The sequence below is a fragment of the Pelodiscus sinensis genome, chromosome 24 (assembly GCF_049634645.1).
Source record: "Pelodiscus sinensis isolate JC-2024 chromosome 24, ASM4963464v1, whole genome shotgun sequence".
Lineage (NCBI taxonomy): Eukaryota > Metazoa > Chordata > Testudines > Trionychidae > Pelodiscus > Pelodiscus sinensis.
The window spans coordinates 22,500,225-22,515,294 of record NC_134734.1 but is presented as its reverse complement, the minus strand read 5'-3'; the positions used below and the strand labels follow the sequence as shown (position 1 = coordinate 22,515,294).

At 59.8% G+C, this 15,070-nt stretch overlaps 1 protein-coding gene across 1 annotated transcript in view; it reads right to left on the bottom strand.

Annotated features, from left to right (window-relative positions):
- The window catches only part of LOC102456563 (uncharacterized), a 79,640-nt gene that overhangs the window by 30,404 nt on the left and 34,166 nt on the right, over positions 1-15,070 (bottom strand). The window contains exons 8-17 of the mRNA XM_075908313.1: positions 11,129-11,243; positions 7,450-8,437; positions 6,432-7,197; positions 5,887-5,960; positions 5,435-5,574; positions 3,883-5,077; positions 3,351-3,834; positions 2,805-2,878; positions 2,353-2,492; positions 185-1,992 (exon numbers count right to left, since the gene is read on the bottom strand). Of these exons, the coding sequence (XP_075764428.1) occupies positions 185-1,992; positions 2,353-2,492; positions 2,805-2,878; positions 3,351-3,834; positions 3,883-5,077; positions 5,435-5,574; positions 5,887-5,960; positions 6,432-7,197; positions 7,450-8,437; positions 11,129-11,243 (5,784 nt within the window). The remainder of the gene's footprint in view (positions 1-184; positions 1,993-2,352; positions 2,493-2,804; positions 2,879-3,350; positions 3,835-3,882; positions 5,078-5,434; positions 5,575-5,886; positions 5,961-6,431; positions 7,198-7,449; positions 8,438-11,128; positions 11,244-15,070) is intronic.

The window sequence follows — 15,070 nt, the reverse complement described above, 5'->3', positions numbered from 1 at the left end:
GGTGGAAGTTTCCCTGCTCCCGGCTCTGAGGGGTTTCTGCTACGGCAGAGCCTCATGGGTCATTGAAGGGCAGCGGGAGCACAGGTCCGTCGGCGGCCTCATGGAGCTCATGCCAAGTTCCCGACACCTTGGGGCTGGCAGCCACCCTCAGGGGAGACAGGGCCAGGGGCTGGACTGGGCTTACCATGGCCTTGATTACGCCCTCCAGCGCCAGGAAGTAACTGGAATTAGAGTCTTCAAGGGAGTTGTTGAAGTTTTTGTTCACAATGCGGAACGACAGCGAGAAAAGAAGGATCACGGTGCCAGGCTGTGCTGGGGGCGTCGTGTTGACTGAAGGCGCTGGAGTGGTTCTGTTGACAGGAGACACCGGGGTGGTTGTGTCATTAGGAGGCACCAGGGTGGTTGTCTCAACAGGAGATGCCGGGGTGTTCGTGTCAACAGGCAGCGCCGGGGTGGTTGTGTCACTACGAGGCGCCAGGGTGCTCGTGTCAACAGGAGGCACTGGAGTGGTTGTGTCACTGGAAGGTGTGAGGGTAGTTGTGTCACTAGGAGGTACCAGGGTAGTAGTGTCAACAGGAAGTACCGGTGTGGTTGTGTCACTAGGAGCCGCCGGGGTGGTTGTGTCAACAGGAGATGCCGGGGTGGTTGTGTCAACAGGCAGCGCTGGGGTGGTTGTGTCACTACGAAGCGCTGGGGTGCTCGTATCAATAGGAGGCACCGGTGTGGTTGTGTCACTAGGAGGTGCCAGGGTGCTCATGTCAACAGGAGGCGCCGGGGTGGTCGCGTCAACAGGAGGCGCCAGTGTGGTTGTGTCACTAGGAGGTACCGGGGTAGTCGTGTCAACAGGAGATGCTGGGGTGGTTGTGTCAACAGGAGGCGCTGGGGTGGTCGTGTAAACAGGAGACGCCGGGGTGGTCGTGTCAACAGAAGAAGCCGGGGTGGTTATGTCACTAGGATGCGCTGGAGTGGTCGTGTCAACAGGAGACACCGGGGTGGTTGTGTCACTAGGAGGTGCCAGGTTAGTCGTGTCAACAGGAGACGCTGGGGTGCTTGTGTCAACAGGAGGCACTGGAGTGGTCGTGTCACTGGGAGGTGCAAGGGTAGTTGTGTCACTAGGAGGTACCAGGGTAGTTGTGTCAACAGGAGGCGCCAGTTTGGTTGTCTCAATAGGAGGCTCCAGGGTGTTTGTGTCAACAGGCGGCACTGGGGTTGTCGTGTCAACAGGAGGCGCCAGTGTGGTTGTGTCAATTGGAGGCTCCAGGGTGGTTGTGTCAACAGGAGTTGCTGGGGTGCTCGTATCACTAGGAGGCCCCGAGGTGCTCATGTCGCCAGGAGATGCCAGAAGGGTCGTGTCACTAGGAGGCCCCGAGGTGCTCATGTCACCAGGAGGCGCCAGGGTGCTCGTGTCACCATGAGGCGCCGGGGTAGCAGTGTCAACAGCAGATGCCAGGGTGCTCGTGTCATCAGGAGATGCCAGGGTGCTCGTGTCAACAGGAGATGCCGGAGTGGTCGTGTCACCAGGAGATGCCGGGGTGGTCGTGTCACTAGGAAGCCCCGGGTTGCTCGTGTCACCAGGAGATGCCAGGGTGGTCATGTCACTAGGAGGCCCAGGGTTGCTCGTGTCACCAGGAGATGCCAGGGTGCTCGTGTCACTAGGAGGCCCCGGGATGCTCGTGTCAACAGGAGGCGCCAGGGTGCTCGTGTCACCAGGAGATGCCAGGGTGGTCGTGTCACTAGGAGGCCCCGGGGTGCTCGTGTCAACAGGAGATGCCAGGGTGCTCGTGTCACTAGGAGGCCCCGGGTTGCTCGTGTCACCAGGAGATGCCAGGATGCTCGTGTCACCAGGAGATGCCGGGGTGCTCGTGTCACCAGGAGATGCCGGGGTGGTCGTGTCACTAGGAGGTGCCGAGGTTGTTGTGTCACTAGAAGGCGCCAGGGTGGTCGTGTCAACAGCAGGTTCCGGGGTGGATAAAGTGGAGCCGACAAAAGTGGCTGAAACGGAAGCAGGAGCAGTCAGGGGCTGCGGAGAACCCGGAGGGGAGGGGAGGGTACAGGAGTCGGCAGAGGGCCCCAGGCTGGCCAGGCAGAAGGGACAGAGCTAGGAGCTGTCGGAAAGGGGCTGGGCCCGGGGTGCAGGGAAGGGGCCCAGCCCCAGCCGCCCACGCCCCCCCGTGCTGGGACAGATACAGGCAGGGCTGGGCTGGTGCCCGCAACACCCCCCAAGCAGCCCAGCCGGGGGGCAGCCTGGTCCCCACAGAGCTCTGCCCCAAGGCCGTGCACACCCCCCCCCCCACAGGGACCCCTGGCCGGGGGCTGCTGCGGACACACGGGGGCCGGGCCCAGGCTGCTCACCGTTGATACCCTCCAGCTGGAGCCCGACGGTTTTATTGCTCTCCAGACCCTCCGCCAGCTGCTGCTTAATGTCGGTGTCGTTGATGCTGCTGTTGCTCGCTCCGTACAGCAGAACGGAGGCTGCCACCACCGAGCCCGGGCTGCAGAGCAGGCCACAGAGGGGGATTAGCTGGGTCTGGCCCCGCCCCCTTTACGGCCCCGCCCCCTTCCCACCTGGCCCCTCCCCAGCTCCCCAGTTACTGCGGGACCCCAGCCCTGCTCCCCGCTTCTCACCTACCCAAGGCCCTCGGCTGCAGCCCCTCATTCAGGCTGTTCCCGCCTGTAGCCCCCCCCACCAGCCCAGCACAACCTCCGGCAGCCCCCCAGCCTCTCTCCCCCCCGTTCCCTCCCCAGCCCAGCAGGCTGCCCCCTCCCTTCCCCATGTGGGGGCAGCCCCATGGCGCTCGCTGTACCTGAACCGCAGATCGGTGAATCCCCGGTAGTTCTGCCCGTTGGGACAGTCTGCGCAGCCATAGACCTGCAGGTACTGTCACGGACAGAGAGGGGAGCAGGGTCAATGCCGGCCCCCAGCCGTCTGGGGGGAACCAGCCCCGGCTCCTGCCAGCCTCCCTTGCTGTGCTCTTCCTGGGGGGGCAGGGGATGGGGACAGGGGTGTCTCCCCAGAGCCGGGCCCACGGGAGAATTGTGGGGGAGGGGGTGCCGGGAGCGATCGAATGGAACTGGAAACTTCGAGCAGCCCCCAGTACTCCTAGTTCCAGCACCCGTGTCCCGGGCTGGCGGCAGAGGGGCAGAGGGGCCCAGAGCCGAATCCGGCTTCCAGGGCATGGACTGAGGGACTCTCCCCTTGCTGCTCCAGGACAGAGCCTCATGGGTCATTGAAGGGCAGCGGGAACACAGGTCCAGCGGCGGCCCGGTGGAGCTCCCGCCAAGCATCCCAACACCTTGGGGCTGGCAGCCACCCCCAGGGGAGACAGGGCCCGCGGTTGGGCTGGACTTACCGTGGCCTTGATTACACCCTCCAGAGCCTGGTAGTAACTGGAATTAGAGTAGTTTAGGGAGTCGTTAAAATTCTTGTTCACAATGCGGAATGACAGCGAGAAAAGAAGGATCACGGTGCCAGGCTGTGCCGGGGTGCTCGTGTCAACAGGAGGCGCCAGGGTGCTCGTGTCACCAGGAGATGCCAGAAGGGTCGTGTCACTAGGAGGCCCCGAGGTGCTCATGTGAACAGGAGGCGCCAGGGTGCTCGTGTCACCAGGAGATGCCAGAAGGGTCGTGTCACTAGGAGGCCCCAAGGTGCTCATGTCAACAGGAGGCGCCAGGGTGATCGTGTCACCAGGAGATGCCAGGGTGGTCGTGTCACTAGGAGGCCCCGGGGTGCTCGTGTCAACAGGAGGCGCCAGGGAGCTCGTGTCACCAAGAGATGCCAGGGTGCTCGTGTCACTAGGAGGCCCCGGGTTGCTCGTGTCACCAGGAGATGCCAGGGTGCTCATGTCACCAGGAGATGCCAGGGTGGTCGTGTCACTAGGAGGCCCCGGGTTGCTCGTGTCACCAGGAGATGCCAGGGTGCTCGTGTCACCAGGAGGCGCCAGGGTGCTCGTGTCACCAGGAGATGCCAGGGTGCTCATATCACTAGGAGATGCCAGAAGGGTCGTATCACTAGGAGGCCCCGGGGTGCTCGTGTCACCAGGAGATGCCGGGGTGCTCGTGTCACTAAGAGGCCCCGAGGTGCTCGTGTCACCAGGAGGTGCCAGAGTGCTCGTGTCAACAGGAGGCGCCAGGGTGCTCGTGTCACCAAGAGATGCCGGGGTGCTCGTGTCACTAAGAGGCCCCGAAGTGCTCGTGTCACCAGGAGATGCCAGGGTGCTCGTGTCACCAGGAGATGCCGGGGTGCTCGTGTCACTAAGAGGCCCCGAGGTGCTCGTGTCACCAGGAGATGCCAGGGTGCTCGTGTCACTAGGAGGCCCCGGGTTGCTCATGTCACCAGGAGATGCCAGGGTGCTCGTGTCAACAGGAGGTGGTTGGGTGCTCGTAACACCAGGAGATGCCAGGGCGCTCGTGTCACTAGGAGATGCCGGAGTGCTCGTGTCACCAGGAGATGCCAGGGTGGTCGTGTCACTAGGAGGCCCCGGGGTGCTCGTGTCAACAGGAGGCGCCAGGGTGCTCGTGTCACCAGGAGATGCCAGGGTGCTCGTGTCAACAGGAGGTGCTAGGGTGCTCGTATCACCAGGAGATTCCAGAAGGGTCGTGTCACTAGGATGCCCTGAGGTGCTCATGTCAACAGGAGGCACCAGGGTGATCGTGTCACCAGGAGATGCCAGGGTGCTCGTGTCACCTTGAGGCGCCGGGGTAGTCGTGTCAACAGGAGATGCCGGGGTGCTCCTGTCACCAGGAGATGCCGGGGTGGTCGTGTCACTAGGAGGCCCCTGGGTGCTCATGTCACCAGAATATGCCAGGGTGCTCGTGTCAACAGGAGATGCCGGAGTGGTCGTGTCACTAGGAAGCCCCGGGTTGCTCGTGTCACCAGGAGATGCCAGGGTGGTCGTGTCACTAGGAGGCCCCGGGTTGCTCGTGTCACCAGGAGATGCCAGGGTGCTCGTGTCACCAGGAGATGCCGGGGTGGTCGTGTCACTAGGAGGTGCCGAGGTTGTTGTGTCACTAGAAGGCTCCAGGGTGGTCGTGTCAACAGCAGGTTCCGGGGTGGATAAAGTGGAGCCGACAAAAGTGGCTGAAACGGAAGCAGGAGCAGTCAGGGGCTGCGGAGAACCCGGAGGGGAGGGGAGGGTGCAGGAGTCGGCAGAGGGCCCCAGGCTGGCCAGGCAGATGGGACAGAGCTAGGGGCTGTCGGAAAGGGGCTGGGCCCGGGGTGCAGGGAAGGGGCCCAGCCCCAGCCGCCCACGCCCCCCCTACTGGGACAGATACAGGCAGGGCTGGGCTGGTGCCCGCAACACCCCCCAAGCAGCCAGCCGGGGGGCAGCCTGGTCCCCACAGAGCTCTGCCCCAAGGCCGTGCACACCACCCCCCCCACAGGGACCCCTGGCCGGGGGCTGCTGCGGACACACGGGGGCCGGCCCAGGCTGCTCACCGTTGATACCCTCCAGCTGGAGCCCGACGGTTTTATTGCTCTCCAGACCCTCCGCCAGCTGCTGCTTAATGTCGGTGTCGTTGATGCTGCTGTTGCTCGCTCCGTACAGCAGAACGGAGGCTGCCACCACCGAGCCCGGGCTGCAGAGCAGGCCACAGAGGGGGATTAGCTGGGTCTGGCCCCGCCCCCTTTACGGCCCCGCCCCCTTCCCACCTGGCCCCTCCCCAGCTCCCCAACTACTGCCGGACCCCAGCCCTGCTCCCCGCTTCTCACCTACCCAAGGCCCTCGGCTGCAGCCCCTCATTCAGGCTGTTCCCTCCTGTAGCCCCCCCCACCAGCCCAGAACAACCTCCGGCATTCCCCCAGCCTCTCTCCCCCCCGTTCCCTCCCCAGCCCAGCAGGCTGCCCCCTCCCTTCCCCATGTGGGGGCAGCCCCATGGCGCTCGCTGTACCTGAACCGCAGATCGGTGAATCCCCGGTAGTTCTGCCCGTTGGGACAGTCTGCGCAGCCATAGACCTGCAGGTACTGTCACGGACAGAGAGGGGAGCAGGGTCAATGCCGGCCCCCAGCTGCCTGGGGGGACCAGCCCCGGCTCCTGCCAGCCTCCCTTGCTGTGCTCTTCCTGGGGGGGCAGGGGATGGGGACAGGGGTGTCTCCCCAGAGCCGGGCCCACGGGAGAATTGTGGGGGAGGGGGTGCCGGGAGCGATCGAATGGAACTGGAAACTTCGAGCAGCCCCCAGTACTCCTAGTTCCAGCACCCGTGTCCCGGGCTGGCGGCAGAGGGGCAGAGGGGCCCAGAGCCGAATCCGGCTTCCAGGGCATGGACTGAGGGACTCTCCCCTTGCTGCTCCAGGACAGAGCCTCATGGGTCATTGAAGGGCAGCGGGAACACAGGTCCAGCGGCGGCCCGGTGGAGCTCCCGCCAAGCATCCCAACACCTTGGGGCTGGCAGCCACCCCCAGGGGAGACAGGGCCCGCGGTTGGGCTGGACTTACCGTGGCCTTGATTACACCCTCCAGAGCCTGGTAGTAACTGGAATTAGAGTAGTTTAGGGAGTCGTTAAAATTCTTGTTCACAATGCGGAATGACAGCGAGAAAAGAAGGATCATGGTGCCAGGCTGTGCCAGGGTGCTCGTGTCAACAGGAGGCGCCAGGGTGCTCGTGTCACCAGGAGATGCCAGGGTGCTCGTGTCACCAGGAGGCGCCAGAAGGGTCGTGTCACTAGGAGGCCCCGAGGTGCTCATGTCAACAGGAGGCGCCAGGGTGCTTGTGTCACCAGGAGATTCCGGGGTGCTCGTGTCACCAGGAGGCGCCAGGGTGCTCGTGTCACCAGGAGGCGCCAGGGTGCTCGTTTCACCAGGAGATGCCAGAAGGGTCGTGTCACTAGGAGGCCCCGGGTTGCTCCTGTCACCAGGAGATTCCAGGGTGCTCATGTCAACAGGAGGTGTTAGGGTGCTCGTATCACCAGGAGATGCTAGGGTGCTCGTGTCACCAGGAGATGCCAGGGTGGTCGTGTCACTAGGAGGCCCCGGGTTGCTCATGTCACCAGGAGATGCCGGGGTGCTCGTGTCACCAGGAGATGCCAGGCTGGTCGTGTCACTAGGAGTCCCCGGGGTGCTCGTGTCAACAGGAGGCGCCAGGGTGCTCGTGTCACCAGGAGATGCCAGGGTGGTTGTGTCACTAGGAGGCCCCGGGTTGCTCGTGCCACCAGGAGTTGCCGGGGTGCTCGTGTCACCAGGAGATGCCGGGGTGGTTGTGTCACTAGGAGGCCCCGGGTTGTTCGTGTCACCAGGAGATGCCGGGGTGCTCGTGTCACCAGGAGATGCCAGGGTGGTTGTGTCACTAGGAGGCCCCGGGTTGCTCGTGCCACCAGGAGTTGCCGGGGTGCTCGTGTCACCAGGAGATGCCGGGGTGGTTGTGTCACTAGGAGGCCCCGGGTTGTTCGTGTCACCAGGAGATGCCGGGGTGCTCGTGTCACCAGGAGATGCCAGGGTGGTTGTGTCACTAGGAGGCCCCGGGTTGTTCGTGTCACCAGGAGATGCCGGGGTGCTCGTGTTACCAGGAGATGCTGGGGTGCTCGTGTCACTAGGAGGCCCCGGGTTGCTCGTGTCACCAGGAGATGTCGGGTTGCTCGTGTCACTAGGAGGCCCCGGGTTGCTAGTGTCACCAGGAGATGCCAGGGTGGTCGTGTCACTAGGAGGCCCCGGGTTGCTCGTGTCACCAGGAGATGCCGGGGTGCTCGTGTTACCAGGAGATGCCAGGGTGCTCGTATTACTAGGAGGCCCCGGGGTGCTCGTGTCACCAGGAGATGTCGGGTTGCTCGTGTCACTAGGAGGCCCCAGGTTGCTAGTGTCACCAGGAGATGCCAGGGTGGTCGTGTCACTAGGAGGCCTCGGGTTGCTCGTGTCACCAGGAGATGCCGGGGTGCTCGTGTTACCAGGAGATGCCAGGGTGCTCGTATTACCAGGAGATGCCAGGGTGCTCGTGTTACCAGGAGATGCCAGGGTGCTCGTGTTACCAGGAGGCCCCGGGGTGCTCGTGTCACCAGGAGATGCCGGGGTGCTCGTGTTACCAGGAGATGCCAGGGTGCTCGTGTTACCAGGAGGCCCCGGGGTGCTCGTGTCACCAGGAGATGCCAGGGTGCTCGTGTTACCAGGAGATGCCAGGGTGCTCGTGTTACCAGGAGGCCCTGGGGTGCTCGTGTCACCAGGAGATGCCAGGGTGCTCGTGTTACCAGGAGATGCCAGGGTGCTCGTGTTACCAGGAGGCCCCGGGGTGCTCGTGTCACCAGGAGATGCCGGGGTGCTCGTGTTACCAGGAGATGCCAGGGTGCTCGTATTACCAGGAGGCCCCGGGGTGCTCGTGTCACCAGGAGATGCCAGGGTGCTCGTGTCACCAGGAGACGTGGAAGGGATCGTGTTGCTGGTTGATGATGAGGACGTTGATGTCACCGGGCTGGTTGTGCCATTGGAGGAAGCTGGGTTCGTAGTGGTATTTTGAGCTGCAGAAGGGGACAAAGGGTCCATTCAGTTCACAAGAAAACAACAGACTTGGGGTTCAGGTGAGGAGCAGAGGTTCCTGGATGGGTAATGGGGCATCCTAGAACCCTAGAGCACTAGGACGGGAAGGGACCTCGCGAGTCATCGAGTCCAGTCCCCGCCCTCCCGGCAGGTCCCAGCATCATCTAGACCAGGCGTGTCAAACAGGCGTCTGGCAGACTGCATGAGGCCTGATTGACAATTTTTGCAGCCTGCCACTACTTTTTTCAAAAGAATAAAGTGCAGCCCGCTGGCCGCTTGGAGCCTGTGGCCGAGTGCAGATCACAGCCGGCCAGCCGCTCTGCACTGGGCACACCCGCATGTGCTCACAGCCGGCCAGCCGCTCTGCACTGGGCATTCCCGCATGTCCTCACAGCCGGCCGGCCGCTCTGCTCTGAGCACTCCCGCATGTGCTCACAGCCGGCCAGCCGCTCTGCTCTGGGCACACCCGCATGTGCTCACAGCCGGCCAGCCGCTCTGCACTGGGCATTCCCGCATGTCCTCACAGCCGGCCGGCCGCTCTGCTCTGGGCACTCCCGCATGTGCTCACAGCCGGCCAGCCGCTCTGCACTGGGCACACCTGCATGTGCTCACAGCCGGCCAGCCGGTCTGCACTGGGCACTCCCGCATGTGCTCACAGCCGGCCGGCCGCTCTGCACTGGGCACTCCCGCATGCGCTCACAGCCGGCTGGCCGCTCTGCTCTGGGCACTCTCGCTTGTCCTCACAGCCGGCCGGCCGCTCTGCTCTGGGCACTCCCGCATGCGCTCACAGCCGGGCGGCCGTTCTGCACTGAGCACTCCCGCATGTCCTCACAGCCGGCCGGCCGCTCTGCTCTGGGCACTCCCGCATGTGCTCACAGCCGGCCGGCCGCTCTGCACTGGGCACTCCCGCATGAGCTCACAGCCGGCTGGCCGCTCTGCTCTGGGCACTCCCGCTTGTCCTCACAGCCGGCTGGCCGCTCTGCTCTGGGCACTCCCGCATGCGCTCACAGCCGGGCGGCCGCTCTGCGCTGGGCACTCCCGCATGTCCTCACAGCCGGCCGGCCGCTCTGCACTGGGCACTCCCGCATGTCCTCACAGCCGGCCGGCCGCTCTGCGCTGGGCACTCCCGCATGCCCTCACAGCCGGCCGGCCACTCTGCGCTGGGCACTCCCGCTTGTCCTCACAGCCGGCCGGCCGCTCTGCTCTGGGCACTCCCGCATGTGCTCACAGCCGGCTGGCCGCTCTGCTCTGGGCACTCCCGCATGTGCTCACAGCCGGCCAGCCGCTCTGCTCTGGGCACTCCCGCATGTGCTCACAGCCGGCCAGCCGCTCTGCTCTGGGCACTCCCGCATGTGCTCACAGCCGGCCGGCCGCACTGCGCTGGGCACTCCCGCATGTGCTCACAGCCGGCCGGCCACTCTGCTCTGGGCACTCCCGCATGTGCTCACAGCCGGCCGGCCGCTCTGCTCTAGGCACTCCCGCATGTCCTCACAGCCGGCCGGCCGCTCTGCTCTGGGCACTCCCGCATGTCCTCACAGCCGGCCGGCCGCTCTGCGCTGGGCACTCCCGCATGTGCTCACAGCCGGCCGGCCACTCTGCTCTGGGCACTCCCGCATGTGCTCACAGCCGGGCGGCCGCTCTGCACTGGGCACTCCCGCATGTCCTCACAGCCGGCCGGCCGCTCTGCTCTGGGCACTCCCGCATGTGCTCACAGCCGGCCGGCCGCTCTGCGCTGGGCACTCCCGCATGTGCTCACAGCCGGCCGGCCGCTCTGCGCTGGGCACTCCCACATGTGCTCACAGCCGGCCGGCCGCTCTGCGCTGGGCACTCCCGCATGTCCTCACAGCCGGCCAGCCGCTCTGCGCTGGGCACTCCCGCATGTCCTCACAGCCGGCCGGCCGCTCTGCTCTAGGCACTCCCGCATGTCCTCACAGCCGGCCAGCCGCTCTGCACTGGGCACTCCCGCATGTCCTCACAGCCGGCCGGCCGCTCTGCTCTAGGCACTCCCGCATGTCCTCACAGCCGGCCAGCCGCTCTGCGCTGGGCACTCCCGCATGTCCTCACAGCCGGCCAGCCGCTCTGCGCTGGGCACTCCCGCATGTCCTCACAGCCGGCCGGCCGCTCTGCGCTGGGCACTCCCGCATGTGCTCACAGCTGGCCGGCCGCTCTGCTCTGGGCACTCCCGCATGTCCTCACAGCCGGCCGGCTGCTCTGTACAGGCTTTTCCGGTGCATCGGGGTCCCCCCGATCCTGCAGCCCCGTAGCAGCGAGAACAGACTCTGCCAGCCAGTAGAACAGAGGGGTTATTGGTCCTCCAGGATACAGCCCAGCACAGACGGGATGTTACAGGAGTCAGGGCCCGGATGACTCAGACCTTTGGGGGAGGGGATCCATCACCCCCCCAACCCGCAGCACTCAGCTTAGTCTGTTCCCTTCATGTTTTCTAGCCAGAAACTGCCCAGCTCTCAGGCCCTGTTCCCAGCCAGGTGGTGTCTCCCCCTCCCTCCCTTTGCCTCTCCCCTTGGGTGAATCAGTGGGAATCACACCTCACAGCGCAGGGGAACCCCGGGTTACAGAGCAGACCCCCCCCACTGCGTCACCTCTCTCCCTCCTCCGAGAGCGAACTGAGCGGGGCCACTCCACCTGTGGCCTGGGCAAGTTCAGGCCCCCACGATGGGACAGCGCGGCGGCGATGATGTTGCCGTTCCCCTTGCCGTGGCTCACTTCCATGTCATAGTCCTGCAGGAGCAGGCTCCACCTCAGCAGCTTGGCGTTGGTCCCCTTCATCTGGGGCAGCCAGGTTGGGGGGGCTGTCTGCTCTGTGACCCGGGGTCCCCCTGGGCTGTGAGGTGAGATTCCCACGGACTCACCCACCTGTGGATTGGCCCAGACACCCAGGCCCGGCCTGGGCAGAGAACACTCCCAGTACATCACACAGGCATCAAGCGCCTGCTCACAACTGGCCACTGTGCTCACACCGCCCCAGTGCCTGAGGAAGAACTGTGTGGAGGCGGCAGCGGCGACGGCAGCTCCAAGACCCAGGCATTAGGTTGGGAGGCTGGGAGAGCCTGGCTCTGGATTGGGTTAGAAGGGGAGTATGGGAGTGCCTGGCTCTGGCGGAGGGGAGGGGGCTATTTTGTTACTATTTTGTTTTTTATTTATTAATTCCCACATAAAATCACAAATTGTATATTTATTTTATATCAATAAATACATGTCCATTTTTTGCAATTGCACAAACACTCTGGCTGAGTCTACGGCCGCTTTTGTGCAAAAACGTGCTGCCTGTCTACACTGGCGGGGAGTTCTTTATGCCAAATCTCAGACTTACAAAGTATCTGAAATTTTCACGGAAGCCTGTTCTATTTGATTAACCATGGGCCTATGCTTGTTTTTTATTTCAACAAACCAAGTTATGTATCGTATGAAAAATTAAAAAGTACCTTAAATTTATGTTTAAATTAAAAATTATTTTATATGGGCAAATAACAATTTACACATCAAATTACTGTATTATGTTAAAACAAGGCTTGAAAAATATTATAAACTACACCTAAAACATAACCTATATTAATAAATAAGTATGACTTTCTGGTAGAAGTACACTTTCTTGGTGGCCCTGAAAGCTATCAGTTTCGTTTGTGTGGCCCTCAGTCGGCTTGGAGTTTGACGTGCCTGATCTAGATCTTCCCTGACAGACCTGCTCTTCAATATCTCCAGGGATGGAGATTCCACAACCTCCCTGGGCAATTTATTCCAGTGTTTGACCACCTGACAGTTAAGAAGTTTTTCCTAATGTCCAACCTAAACCTCCCCTGCTGCAGTTTAAGCCCATTGCTTCTTGTTAAAGTTGCCAGACAGTTGAACCAAAAATACCAAACACCCCCATCCAAAAAAAAAAACCCCACACCAGGGAAAAAATTCTGTTAAGGAAAAAAAAAAGAGGGGGGAGACCAAAGTTATTGACCAAAAAAAAAAAAAAGGACTCCATTAAAACAACAGGGGATCGGTTGAGCACTAAGACCCAGGGAAGACATTCCCCTTAGTCTTTAGGCTTTTTGCTTGCGGCCATTTTATGTTTTTGTTCAAGCCAGAACTTAGCTTCCCTGTGGAACCAGATAAGCATGAGGACAGGGGGCTGGGGGTGTCGGGGCCCGTGGTGGGGGAAGGCCGGGGGCAGGCCCCGGGTGTTAGGGTTGCCAGGTGTCCGGTATTTTCGCCTCCTGGCCTGGAAAAAAAAGAGAAAATACTGGACATTTTAGGTGTCCGGTATTTTTTAAAAAATTTTATCTGACAGGAGGCAAAAATACTGAACTGTCTGGGTCAATATCGGACACCTGGTAACCCTGCCTCAGACTGAAGTTTCATTAGAGGAGGTTTGGGAATTAATTAATAAACTTAACAGTAACAAGTCACCGGGACCAGATGGCATTCACCCAAGGGTTCTGAAAGAACTAAATGTGAAATTGCGGAACTATTAACTATAGTTTGTAACCTATCCTTTAAATCGGCTTCTGAACCTAATGGCTAGAAGATAGTTAATGTAACGCCAGTATTTTAAAAGGGCTCTAGAGGCGATCCTGGCAATTACAGACCGGTAAGTCTAACATCAGCATCGAGCAAATTAATTGAAACAATAGTAAATACAATTGTCAGACACATAGAAGAACATAATTTGTTGGGCAAAAGTGAACAAGGTTGCTGTAAAGGGAAATCATCTCTTACTAATCTATTAGGCTGTGTCTAGACTGGCAAGTTTTTCGGCAAAATCATCTTAATTTGCTGAAAAACTTGCCAGCTGTCTACACTGGCTGCTTGAATTTCCGGAAAAGCACTGACGATCTCCTGTAAAATCATCAGTGCTTTTCCGGAAAAACTATGCTGCTCCCGTTCGTGCAAAAGTCTTTTTCCGAAAGACTTTTGCGCAAAAGGGCCAGTGTAGACAGCATAGTACCGTTTTCCATAAAAAAGCCCCAATGGCGAAAATGGCGATCAGGGCTTTTTTTGCGGAAAACCGCATCTAGATTGGCCATGGACGCTTTTCTGCAAAAAGTGCTTTTGCGGAAAAGCATCCTGCCAATCTAGACGTGCTTTTCCGAAAATGCTTTTAACGGAAAACTTTTCCGTTAAAAGCATTTCCGGAAAATCATGCCAGTGTAGATGTAGACATTGAGTTCTTTGAAGGGGTCAACAAACATGTGGACCAGGGGGATCCAGTAGATATAGTGTACTTAGATTTCCAGAAAGCCTTTCACAAGGTCCCTCACCAAAGGCTCTTACATAAATTAAGTTGTCATGGGATAAGAGGAAAGATCCTTTCATGGACTGAGAACTGGTTAAAAGACAGGAAACAAAGGGTAGGAATAAATGGTCAATTTTCAGAATGGAGAGGGGTAACTAGTGGTGTTCCCCAAGAGTCAGTCCTGGGACCAATCCTATTCAACTTATTCATAAATGATCTGGAGAAAGGGGTAAACAGTGAGGTGGCAAAGTTTGCAGATGATACTAAACTGCTCAAGGTAGCTAAGACCAAAGCAGACTGTGAAGAACTTCAAAAAGATCTCACCAGACTAAGTGACTGGGCAACAAAATGGCAAATGAAATGTAATGTGGATAAATGTAAAGTGATGCACATTGGGAAAAATAACCCTAATTAGACATACAATACGATGGGGGCTATGGACAGGCTGATTAGCCAGGCCCTGTGGGACAATGGCACTTGATGGGCCAAGGACACACCCAAAGAATGGGGGCTGTCACCTGAGAGCAGCCAGCAGGAAACACAGAGATTGGCCTCTGACCAGGTGACCTGCTGCATGCAAGAAGAGGCCAGGAAGGAGTATAAAGAGGCCATGTGGTCGATGCCATTTTGTTCTCAGCTCAGCACTTCATCCCAGAGGCAGCACTGCAGGGATCGAAGAGCCCAGAAGACCTGTGAACCCATCCTGATGCTAGGATGTGCAACAAGAACTTTTAAACCAGCAGCTGTAACATCTCTGCTAGAGCCTGCATCGAGGACTGGGAGATTTGGTGCATGTAACGTACTATCCTTTAACAACCTGACTCTCATGCTTTTCTTTCTTGTGATAATAAACCTTTAGATATAGATTCTAAAGGATTGGCCCAGCGTGATTTGCGGGTAAGATCCAGAGGGTAAATTGACCAGGGATCTGTGGCTGGTTTCTTGGAACCAGACAGGACGTGTTCGGGGTAGGTGGGATTGGGTGCTAGGACCCCCCACCTGTGTATGAGGCCCGGGGCCATCTGGGGCACGGATATTGCTGGGGTGTCGGAGGGGTTTTGCTCATGAGGCTTCAGGCAGGCAGCTGAAGTGCTCTGAGACTGGTTTGTGGCCTGTTTGGAGAGGTCACCAGTCTGGGGGCTGTAAGGAGCCCCGGATTTGAGCAATTCACCCTGAGCGGACGCCCTCAGCTGTGCCCAGACACGGCTCGGTCTGTCACAGGGGGATATGATACAGGTCTATAAAATCATGAATGGTGTAGAGAAAGTGAATAAGGAAAAGTTATTTACTTGTTCCCATAATATAAAAACGGGGGGCCACCAAATGAAACTAATGGGCAGCAGGTTTAAAACAAATAAAAGGAAGTTCTTCT